The sequence below is a fragment of the Typopeltis vanoorti genome, chromosome 19 (genome assembly GCF_054136105.1).
Source record: "Typopeltis vanoorti isolate ZY-2024b chromosome 19, IOZ_Tvanoo_1.0, whole genome shotgun sequence".
Taxonomy (NCBI): Eukaryota; Metazoa; Arthropoda; class Arachnida; order Uropygi; family Thelyphonidae; genus Typopeltis; species Typopeltis vanoorti.
The window spans coordinates 73,453,305-73,466,113 of NC_143567.1; the positions used below are offsets into that span (position 1 = coordinate 73,453,305).

Sequence of the window (12,809 nt, forward strand, 5' to 3'; positions counted from 1 at the left end):
AATAGCCACAGATTAAAATTCTCCTTTGAATACAAAGAAAATAAACCTTTTAAATCTGACCCTCATTAGATCTGATCATCACATCAGCCAAAGTGTATAACAGACTTATTAACATTGGAAATTATTTGCATTTCATCTCCTATCACCTTTATTATATCAAGAAGTCTGTTAGATTAACACAAATCAAGAAGTCTGTTAGATTAACACAAATCAAGAAGTCTGTTAGATTAACACAAATCATTAACAACTTAATTGCTCATCTTCTGTTATTCGTTTAAACCAGTGTATCACACATTTAAAAGAGATCTTCTATTCTTGACAGTATTCCCAACAACTAATAAATTACACTATTTGCTCATATCAAAATCCCATATAGTCCTAAAATTCCCATATATCCATAACATTTATAAGGCCATAAAATGCATCTTGAAATATTCAAATTGTAAAATCATCTTCACTACCAGCAGCAAACAACAAAATTTATGAAAATACAGAACCACAATAGCTCAGACTAATGTCTTATAATGGCATAATGTTTATGTTTAATTACCACTTAGGATGCAATGCCTGTTACATTGGATTCACCATTCATTCCATTAAGTCACACCTAATTGAATATGATCGAGATTGCAATATTCCCACACCAGACTACTTACTTTTCACTACTAAGAAAAAACATGCCAGCAACAACAAAAATCCCACCATTGACATATCCTTAAGATTGAGCAGGTCACCATTATTAATTTCCAAGAAAATGAAATCAACTTATGTTGCTCTGAATTTCTGGTGATAAGAACCATATACTGTGCCATAAATACCAAAATGCCCTATCTACTCTCGTCCTCATGGCAATTAAATAAAACAAATTACTCTCTAACCAATCAAACTTCCCAATACTCTCAATCCAGTATACCCTCCTTGATATTCTCGAACCAGTCTAAATCTTCTTAATACATCTCGTTAACAAATTTATTGTACTGATGGGACTTCTCATTACCATTAGTATGCTGTTTCCATGTCATGCAGACTAATTGAACTGATGCACAGTTATATGGTATGTTGTTGCAACCCCTTCAGTAGAATTTTATTGGTGCTTGTTTGTGTACCACTCTGCATCAGGCTGGCAGGCAACCTCACTGACACAAAGTTTATGGCATGTTAGTTGCAACTCTTTTGGTAGAATTTTATTTAAAGTTAGCATTTGTGATCTGTCTTAATGACATCAAAAATTTCAAATGCAATCGAACAAACACTTATTTCATGTAATTGAAAATTTGGACAAATGTTAGGACAATTGCTTTTAGTTATATACTGTGTTTGTGGTACAACAAACAAATGGTTTTGCTTGAGTCTATGCAGCATAGTTCTGTGGGAGGGGACATGTTTCATTAGGTGGTGCCGTTTTTATCCCAGTTGTCTCTAATTGCAATATTTGTTGACAAATATATTACACAGGCTGCAGCTCTGTAACTTATTCACTGATATAATAAAACTACTTGTTTTTCTTGCATCTGCAGTATAGTGGCTGTTAGTGATTTATATTTTGCAAACAAATCCCTTTCCATCTATGTGTAAGTTTTTTTTTTTTTTTAAATTATGTCCATCATAAATGCAAATATGAAAATCTGGAGTTTATAGGATCACACATTCTTCACTCCACCCCCAGGTACTTATAACACAAGTGCACATATAATATCACAGATTTAAATTATTCATAATCCATTTTACAGTACTGAAATTATTTTTATTCAAGCCTATTCTTTCTTATATTTGCTATTCTTTGCATCTTTTAGTAAATCAAGTATAGCAACTAATAATCAAATATATCTTTCTCTTTAATTATTATATTTTGATATATTCTGAAAAGAACATTCCTTTTCACCTATTCCCCTCTCCTCAATGTGGAATAGTTACAATCGAAGAAATCGCAGGAACAAAATTGCTGCTTATTTCGCTTGCTATTACTTGCCTGCTTATTTCATGCAGGCAAGTAATAGCTCACTTGCCTGCATGAAGCTGCAGGCAAGTGAGCTATTACTGCCTTGACCTGAATGTGGTAAACCACATGACAAGCTCAAAGTTAGTTATTTTTATTTAACATCTGATGCTGATTTAAATGAAACAGCCAGCACACTGTCATGTTGCTGGCTTGCCATGTATATGACAGGTTTTTTTTGTTCCATTTGTTCTTTATTTTTAGCTCTTTTAAGTTCATAGTTTGTGTTTATTTTTTTATGTTATTGGTTTTATTCATGATTTTTGGCTGTGTGATAAGCATATTTATGTTCAATTATTGGTTCTCCATCTTCAACACCTCCTAATTATCATCTTAGTTCTGATCAAGTACTGTTTGTGTCATCCTTAACTTCAGAAATGCACACAGGTATGTTAGATTAATAATTCTTCTTTAATATAATCCTGTTTGAATTAATATCTCTTTAACCTAGTTGGATAAGAAGGGGCTTCATTACCAAAAAATAGCTTTTTTTTTTTTTTTTTTTTTTTTCTGGTTAATAGAGATGATCTTTTTTTTTTGCTGATTCTTGCATTTTCTGTATTGATCATACATTGCCAGGGCATGAAGCTGCAGTACACAATAATACACACACACATGTATGTTAAGGAGAAGGAAAGCACCGAAAGTGACAATTTTCAAATATACACTGATGGAAGCAAAACCGAAGGGAATGCCGGCTGTTCTTTCATTGCATACAACAGACAATCCATTATACAAGAACGCCGCTCTAGGCATGCAGCCTCTCTGCATCCTCTCTGTTCCAATAACCAAGCAGAACAACTTGCTATAGTTCAGTCACTTACATACCTCTGGGAATTAGAACTCAACACCTCTCATCTAAAGACAGCAACAATTTACTGTGATAGTAAAAACACTATAGACGGCATAAAAAACCAGAACAACCATATAGCATTAATAGAACAGACAAGAAATCTAGTTCGGAATCTCACTCTAGAGGGATGGGAAATCAAGTTCTGCTGGGTAAACGTACTAGGGTAACAGGAAACGAGAGCAGATCAGCTGACTAAAGAAGCAGCTAGAAACGAATGGCTAGAAACAAGTTACCAAAAGTACTCAAAATCTGCTATAAAAACACTTGCAGAAGAGAAAAGCCTAGACTTGTGGGAAGAAGAATGGAAGACATCAAAAAACAGATCAACAACAAAAGAATTCTTGCCAAGCATCAGAAGCAGACTCTGGCTAAAAAGATATGCCATTTCTCCAGGTTTAACCACGCTACTAATGGGACTTGGAAAACTAAGACACTACTTACACAGATTCCATATCCTGGAATCGCCATCATGCATTTGTAGTCCACACCTTCAACAGACTGTTGACCATATACTCTACAACTGCCAGCTACTGGACTCCATCCGGATGCTCCTAATACAGCATGTCATCACTTCCAGAAACAAGTGGCCAGTGTCAAAACAGAGACGACATCGAAAAGTATTACTTAGAATTAATTAAATTTGCCAATAAGATCAACTCTCAGTCCTTGTAATCTGACATAATTACTGATATTGTGTGAATTATATAGTTTTAATATATGTATATATAAAGATATAAATGTTAATCAGTACTTGTAAGCTACATGTAATATAAGCATTGTATGCAATGGAGCATGTAGGAATAAATTACATACTGGTAAGTTAAAAACACACACAAAATATAATTACACTAAAATAATACTAGAATCAACTCTCACTATAGCAAACACCACTGTCACAAACGTCTGACAAGTCTTGACACATGTTTCATAAGTACAATGCTACTAAACAAAATTAACAATGCCCACATATTCCAGGTGTCCCTACAAATTTACTATAGTGAGAGTTGGCTGAATCCCCTCTCCTCCTCCCAAGTAGAACATTGATGTGGATAATGATCATAAATCCCTTGAAAGAACTCAATACAATGCTGAAGTGAATGTCATATATTATCATCATTCTAAGATAGGCCTTGTCACTGTGAACACACCAGCTTCTCTCTTCCAGGTTTACATATTTCTAGCTTTCCTGTTTAGTTTGTAATTTCTTCTGATTAATCTAAACACCATTTCTAAGAATATATATTTCAGCCATTCTCTTCTTCTTTTCCCTGAAATCTTCCCCTCAAATATGTTTATAATCTATTCATTATCTCTCCACTCATCCTAGAAATTTCATCTTTCTCTCTCTGATTGTGTTCTTCAATACTATGCTCGCTTTTATTTTGTGCAAGACTTCTTTATTAGTTTTTCTTTCTCTTCAATTTATTCCTACCAGTTCTCTCCAACAGTACATGTATTCAGAAGAATATATTAATTTTATTACTACAAATATTTTGACCAGAAACTAACTGGACATCAGTGCATCAGCATAATCACAAAGTGAAGCCACAACAAAGAATGTTAATCCTATTTACAGAGCCGAGCCACATGCCTTATGCCACCTAGTGGGTGGTTACAATAAAATTAGGACCCAAATTTAAAATTGATTTGAAAAAAAAATTTAATTTAATTAGATTTATTTATTTATTCGTATGGCATGAATATCAAAACATGCAGTACAATACACTTTAATAACATATAAAATTAAAAGTCAAAAGTCATTTTAAAAACCAATAAAATTAAAAGCTTACATCCATATTGGTCAGATAGTTCATAGCTTTGGGTGTAGCACTTAAAAAGTCCAATTTGTCTCCTGAATATGCTCTGAGATAACACTGAGTCACAATATGGTTCACAGTTTGTCTCTGAGCTCCACAATCACAATGCAGGGATGGTCGTTTATCCCATTTAAAAAGTATGTCCGCACATACAGCATGACCAGTTCGTATTCTATTAAGCTGAGTCCAGGATTTTCATGGGAGGTGTGAGCAAGCATCAAAACTTTCTTGTAATTCATTGAGAGAAAATTTTGTGATGTCATCTGTATGGCTCTCCCACTGTTCTTGCCACTTTTGCTTCAAGTCAATGTTAGAATGTAGTAGTAGTTGGGCTAATTGTAGTGGTGGATGTCTTGATCTCAATCGTCGTACACCTAAGTCTGGGAGATCTAAATGTATTGGTAGGGCTGTGTTCTCCAAGATTTTCTTATACTTGTAATTAGATAATGAAATAATACAGCATTATATTAAATTTTAAAAAAAATAATTAAAATGGAGAGGACACTAATGCTTGCTATTTATGATGACTCTCACAAATCTTGGCAATAGAGAGACAGCCATTCTGATTTAAATTTGGGCAGTGTAGAAGTGCTTCAGTGCACTCTTTAAATAACTGCTCAAACCTAAACTTGCACTAAGTTAAGCATTGGAACATAGGATATAGTGGGCAGTGTCCACCTCATGCTGCGTAAGGCCAGATTTTTCAGGCTTATTGTTAATATAAGATTAACATTTTATATTAACAACATTAACATCTTATATTAACATTGTTAATATAAGATTAACATTTCGTTTTTTAATAGAATGTCCTGTTTGTCCAAAGTACGAGTGGATGCACTCGTATTGAACTTGGTGAACACCAGGGAGAGGTATCTTTCCTGGATGGTAACCAAGAGGAGATTTTGTTGATAGAGAAAAAAGTAGGAACTAAATTATATCTTTTTAGGATCTTAGCAATCATCTCAGAAATGCCTGCAATATGTGGGATATGGACTCGTCTATCACCAATAACCCAACTTCAGGGTTTTTTGGTGATGGGCTTGTCAGAGTCCAAGATGCGTTTAAACTTGAGGTGAAACCATTCTGTAGTAAGATGATTGGATGGTACCCAATTCTTGTTGAAGAGAATGGGAATCAGAGCAGATAGCATGTGCTCTGTTGAGCAAAGATTTGAAAATGTCTATTTTTTGAGATGGATGATGTGCTGAATTCTATTGTATGTATTGCAAAGGTAGGTTTATGGTGAATAGAAGCAGCAAGTAGTCCAGAAGGGATATGGGAAAGGAGGACGTCTGGGAATGCTAATTACCCATCCTTTTCTTTTTCCATAGTGAAATTAAGTCTAGTCAGATGGCAAACACATCATCTGCATATCGAACTCAGAAGGAAGGTTCGGGTTGTATTGGAGAGAATAAGGATTCTTCAAGATGCTTTAAGTAGAAGTTAGCAAGTGCAGATGACATGGGACTTCCCATGGTTGGTTCCTGCAGATGAAATTGCCTAGGTGCATGATGAAGACAAACAGTTCAGCTATGTCTGGAGAAAACTCATTTGATAAAGTTGGAGATTATCAGCCACAGGTACACTAGTAAATAAGGACTCTGCATATTAAAGCTAATCATGAGTCTTCAATATTTTGATAGTCTTCCTCCCAACTGATCACTTAGTTGAGTAAGGAATTTAATTTGTTAATTTGGCTGTTGGTGGAGTTCTGGGGGGAATCTCCTGGGAAGTGGACACTGATCTTTTAAGAGAAGAGATTTTCTTTTTTTAGTACTCTATATCCATGATAACTACAGCTTTACTCTTGTATACTTTCGTTATGACGAGATGGTTATTATGTCTCAAAGATTTTAAGGCCCTGATTTCAGCTAGACATAAGTTCGGGGGAGGAAGTTTAGCTCTGAGTAATACTGAGGACTCTTCAAGTCTGAGTTTATTAGCATCATCACTTGAGAGAGTGATCAGGCTGCTCTCATTGTTATGTACAAAATCCAGATATAGATTTCCCACATACATATAAAACCTCTCCAATACTACATTTCAAATTCTTCAATTCTTTTTCAGTCTTCTGCTGTTATAGTCCAAGTCTCATAACTGTATAAGAATATGTTCCAAGCAAATGTCTTTACTTATCTTATTTGTAATAAATGATCTCTTTTCTTTATTGCTTCTTTTGCCTTATCAAAATATTTTATGCCACTTGAAATACAAAAACAAACAAACAAAATAGTAAATTAAAGTATTACTCCTTTTTTTTTTGTTTCTTAGTTTTTGACATTTAAACTTCTACTGTAATCCTTATTTTTTCATTTTCTGCCTATATATGTGCATGTATATCTAATTTTATCAAAACTTGCAAATTTTTCCTCCCTTCTAGGTTTTTGTCGTGTTACCATTCAACCTACATCCTCTGGATTTTGGACTATTTACATGTCTGATCAGGATATCGGTCGTCTGCCCCCAGGGGTAAGAAACAAGTCCTTAACATGCAATATAAATTGCATTTGTGAATATAAATTAAGTTGATGTTTTTCACTATGAAATAACCTTAATAGTTTATTAATATGCAAGAGCAGTAATTCTGCATTGTGATATTAAAAAAAAAAAAAAACTACAAAAGCATCAGATAATTTATACATGCTGATATCTTACTGAAATTTGAACCAGCATCTTTAGTGCATTAAATAGCTATATACAACTGATACAGTTATGTAGTGGATATTTAAGAATAAGTGAAAAAAAATATTTGACCTGAAGTCCTAGTATACATCCCTATATTTGAATTGTGGAGAAAGTCTAAATTGTTGGTCCTGAGTCTTTAATGTTTTGTAAACCTCATTTGAGATTTGTCACTTTTATTGATAATATATATTATTTATTTTTTGTTGTTGTTGTTATTGTGCCCATACATGAGAGGTTAGTTAATCAACCTATAGTATGTTAGTACTGCATATAGATAGTGGGTTGGGAAAGGAGAAACTTGTTTAGATTTGATTTAAAAGTCTGTATATTATCCTTGGGAGATGCATAAGGGGGAAGACTGTTCCACAGCACAGTAGTAGTAGTAGTAGGGATGAAGGAAGAGGAATAGAAACTTGTTCTATTCCCAGCATTAGTTGAATAGTGAGAGGATAAGGAACCATCCACGTTCACACATAATGTGCATCCAGAGAGAAAGCTGGAAATCCAACTGCAGAAGTCCTGGGACAGACCAAATAATGGAAGCTTGGTTAGTAAACCTTTGCCAGACCAAGGTCATCTCTACCTATAGGAGTTGCCAATTGGTGTGCCACCTTTTTAATAAATTACTCTGGATTACCCCAGTCCTGAAGATACTTTTAGGCTCAAACTTTGTTTGCTCACACTTAGATAAAGGATTAAACTAAATTTATTATATTCTAACCAAGTGAAAAATAAACTTTCAACATCTTCCTCTAAATCCAGAGTAATTTATTAAAAAGGTGGCACACCAATTGGCAACTCCTATAGGTAGAGATGACCTTGCTAATGCTTCTGACTGGTATCTCCACTTGGGCCTGGCTCCCACTGAAGAGACCTCAATAAAGGTCGAAACTAGTCTGGGTAGTGGCCCTTCCCTTAATGCATAACATCAGACATATCCGCAAGGAGATGTGTTTTGCATTATGGGAGATAGGAGTGTTGGTAGCTTGCTCCACCTTTGCAAGGAGTCGCCCTGGTGTTGTACCACCTTACCCCAGTCCTGAAGATACTTTCAGGTGCAAACTTTGTTTGCTCACTCTTGGATAAAGGATTAAACTAAATTTATTATATTCTAACCAAGTGAAAAATAAACTTTCAACAGGAAGAAGATGGATACATAGGTAAAGATGATGAAGTGATTATGGCAGGGCATAGTGTTGCGGAAAAGGATATGAATGATGATCAATCAGAATCAGGGAAACGGGGATGGGCAGGTCGAAGAGAGAGAGGTGTACCAAAGCAGAGAAGTACAGGGTGATTGTGTTAGTGGGATGGCCTCAAAGAGTAAGGAATTGTTATGTTTGTGTACCTAATGTAAGGATTGTCAAAATAAAGGGGCTGAATTTGTAGCACTGATTGAGTCAGTATGCCCAAAGATAATTGGTGTAAGTGAAACTTGGTTGTCTTGGTTGGGGATGATATAGAAATGGTAGGATATAGAATTTTCTGAAAGTATAGGAAGGTAAATAGAGGAAGGGAAGTTTAGACATACCTCGGTGATATGACATGTTAGGTTCCAGAGCACTGTCGTATAGCAAATCACTGCCTTCACTTGTATGTAACGATTTAACGATGTATTCAAGCAGTCATATGTGTGTGAATTACATAAATAAAACATTTATTTATGTCATATATGCAAATAAATTTAGAATAATTTTTGCAAATGGAAAAGTTAATTTTGAATAGCTTGGCTTAAGAGAACAAACACGCCAATCAATTTTTATAAACACTTTATAATTCACTGCAAAACACCAAAACACAGTGAGATAGAGAAAGCAGTGATGTTGTAAACAAACAGAGTCTGCAAAAACTGCACATTGGTTAATTCATGGCAGCACACATGTAGTGAAAACCATCATATGAGTAAATGTGGCATTGTATAAATGGGCATCAGTCATAATGGAAGACTGCCTTCGCTGAGAATATGCAAGGGAAGATCATGTTGTGAGTGAAGCATCGTAACATGGGGTATTGCTCTGCTGTTAATAATAACAGAGGAATTGTGTCCTTCAAGAGTGAAAGTGGAAAATAGTGTGTATGGAGACTGAAGCTATTTAGTGTGAAGTCAAGATAACTAGAATAGTATAGGCCAGGGAATGTGGAGAGCATTAATTGTGAAATGTTTATACTAATTAGATGGGAAAGTAAAAGGAAGGTGATCCTAATGAGCAATTTTAGTTATGAGAATGTGGATTGGAAAGAAGAGAGGGTGTACAGTAACAAGGAGGGTGAATTTTTTTGCATTTTGGCAGATAACTATCTTAATCAGTATGTGATGGAAGTGACACTAAGTTTTCAGGTGTTGGATTTGGTGATATCCTCTTAGGATATGTGGTTGTGAATGATGTCAACACAGCCACTTGTTAGTGAGAGTGATCACGAGTTACTGCTTTAGAAGGTAGTCAAACAAAGAAAAGTTGTTATTAAGATGGCTGATTATGGGAGCTTCATAGTCAACTAGCATTCAATACATTGAGTTGATGAATTATCCAGAGAAGATGTTAACAGTGCATGGGAAATGATAAGGCAGGATCTGATACAAGCAGTGTATAACTACATACCAAGAGTTAAACAAATAAATAAAGTAGGAGTGAGATGATTAATAGTGAAATCAAGCAAACAGTGTTGCAAAAGAAGTTGTTATGGAGTAAAAATATAAACTGCTGCCCAGAAAGGTGATGATCATAGTTAAAAGAAAAAGGTAACAGATGCAGAAGAGGTTGTTCAACTAATGAGTGCCTATTTTACTAAAAGCTATCAATCTAGTGTATACAACATTGAGTTTACTGCTAGTGATGAAGAGGAAATATTAGAGCTGTTGCACAAACTGAATAGGAATTCAGCAATAGGGACTGATGGGATATCAGCATCTTCAGCTGAACTAGCTATTCCTTTGACCAGGCTATATATTTTGAGTCTCAGAACAGTGAATCTCTACTTTGCAATGAACAGCATGAGTTTACTAAGGGAAGATCATGTTTTAGCAACTTGTTCACATTCTGTGATATCTTTCCTTAGGACGTATGGTGGTGTGTCATCAAATCCTATCGCCTTATTGACATCAAGTTTATTTATTTCCTCATGCCTCCTACTTGTTACAGTTAAGTCATCCTCTCTTATGTCCTCTACATTTGAGTTTCTCATGATTTCATCCTGATGAGGATGCAACACTCTTATAAATTGATCACTAAGTACCCTCAACAATGTCTTCTGCAGCAGTTACTATTCTACTATTTTCATCCATTAGCATCATCTTACCATAAACATTCTTCCTTCTACTTGTCACATATCTAAAAATCTAGGGTTTTTGTTTGCCCGATTTGCTAATTTCTGCTCATACTCACTTTTGTTGTCCTTACTGAGTAACTTTCCTGGCTTTCTCTTTATACTCTTCATGTAACTGATTTATTAAGATTTCATGCTTAATCCTCTAATTCATCCATTTTACATTTACCTTATTCATCCTCTTTTTACCTTTGGAATACATTCACATATTGATGTTATGTATTTCTTTGTCAGTTCCTAAACAAATTTATTTACTTACTGCTCAACTCCTCATTCCAGGCTGTAGCTTCAAGCTGTCTGCTAAGCTTGTCACAATCATATGCTTCACAGGCATATGACTAGACACAACCCAGTTGATCACTCTCACCAACTGGAGAAAGTGCAAAACTCCATTTACAGTTACATCCTCTGATAAAATGATCAGATCCAAAATTCTCGACCCTAGCATGCCCTCGTTTACATGCTGCCAGAGATAGTTGTCTCTCAACTTCTCAAGAAATTAATTTTCTTGATTCCCAATCTCTTCATCCCAATCTATACTGCCATAATTAAAATTGCCCATAATAATCACCCTTCCTTTGTTCAATAACCTAAGTTGTTTATACATTTCTTCATTGCCACCTTCTACATTCATTGACCTATAGCAATTCAACTAAATATCTCTTCCTGTCAACCTCCACTTTATGGGGACATAATTCCCCACCTATCATCATCATCAGCAGCAGCACTCCCCCCCCCCCCTCCTGTCCTTTCTATCATCATGAAAAAACACCATCCTTCCATTTCTCTTTTTGTTAGGATATCATCTTCATTCACTTATTTTATTTTATCATTTTTCACTTATTCCAATAATAAGCAGCGGCAAGTGTGTTATTGTTGCGTATGTGCACTGTGTTTTTGTTTTTGCTGTAAGTGTGAATTATAAAGGTAATTTAATGTAAGCGTGTTGATTTTTTTTTGAAGCTGTAAAAAATGCATTTGATTTTAGTTTTGAATAAATTTGTTAAAGTTCTGCTTAACATAGCTAGCAAAAATAAAAAAACAAAAAATTATGAGAATCAAGCAGCAGAGAGTATCAAAGTTGGTGGACTAAAGAGTATGGCATGATTAACATTAAAGTTGGTGGACTGAAGAGTATGGCATGATTAACAAAGACAATAAAGCAGTATGTGTTTTATCTTCTAGGACAGTTGTATGTAGAATGTTGTCCGTAAAATGGCATTGAGACAAACCATAAAGCGCTCCTTGAGAAAAGCAAGGACAAACAGAATTTATTGCTCGGGCAATTAAAAATAGAAATATTCAGTCAACAACTCTAATGAAATTTACTGGCAGTCGTTTTCAAATATAACTGCTGCTAGTTTTTTGCCTCAAACGTAATTGCGAAACAAGGGAAATCTTTTAGTGATGGGAATATTCAAATTTTGATATTATAGGGCTTGTAACAAAATTGGTCAATTTTATATCTGCACACTCTTTAAAGAAACAAAAATTTCTAGAATTATATATATATATATATATATATATATATATAAAAGAAGCATGGTTAAAATGTGCACCAGTTCTCTTTGAAAATTTTGAAAACAAGGAAAAAATTATTCAAAGAATGAAAGATATACCTTTGGCTAGAAATACTTATGTACAACAACGTCCAGTGAAAGAAGATAGAATCTTGGAAATGGCTAAAATAGAACTCATCAGCAAAAAAAATAGATATAAAATTTTTCGGTTTAATTTCTCTTTGTCTTGATGAGAGTACTGACATAACTGGATCAGCTTGTTTAGCCATTTTTATTCATTATTGTGTCGGGAATAATATCAAAGAAGAATTGATCAGTTTAATATCATTAGCAACAACAACAACAAAAGGAATAGATACTTTCAACACAGTTGTAAATGCACTTGCTGATAATAAATCCAGAGAAATAAATCTTTCCAAAATCGTATCAGTTACTACCGACGCAGTATGACTGCGTCAGTAGTAACTGATATTGATTTTGTCAATTTATTTACCGAACATATTGGACATTCAGTTCTGGGTTTTCATTGCATTATACATCAGCAGGTTTTATGCCCAAAGGCCAGTTTCAAGCCACTGGAAGATATTATGGGTGTTGTAACAAAATTGGTCAAT

The 12,809-nt window shown here is 34.7% G+C and overlaps 1 protein-coding gene across 3 annotated transcripts in view; it reads left to right on the forward strand.

Moving 5' to 3' along the window:
* The window catches only part of LOC150096246 (afadin-like), a 512,466-nt gene that overhangs the window by 266,415 nt on the left and 233,242 nt on the right, over positions 1 to 12,809 (forward strand). For all 3 annotated transcript variants that reach the window (XM_090409377.1, XM_090409378.1, XM_090409379.1), the window contains exon 17: positions 7,047 to 7,135. In XM_090409377.1, the coding sequence (XP_090265503.1) occupies positions 7,047 to 7,135 (89 nt within the window). The remainder of the gene's footprint in view (positions 1 to 7,046; positions 7,136 to 12,809) is intronic.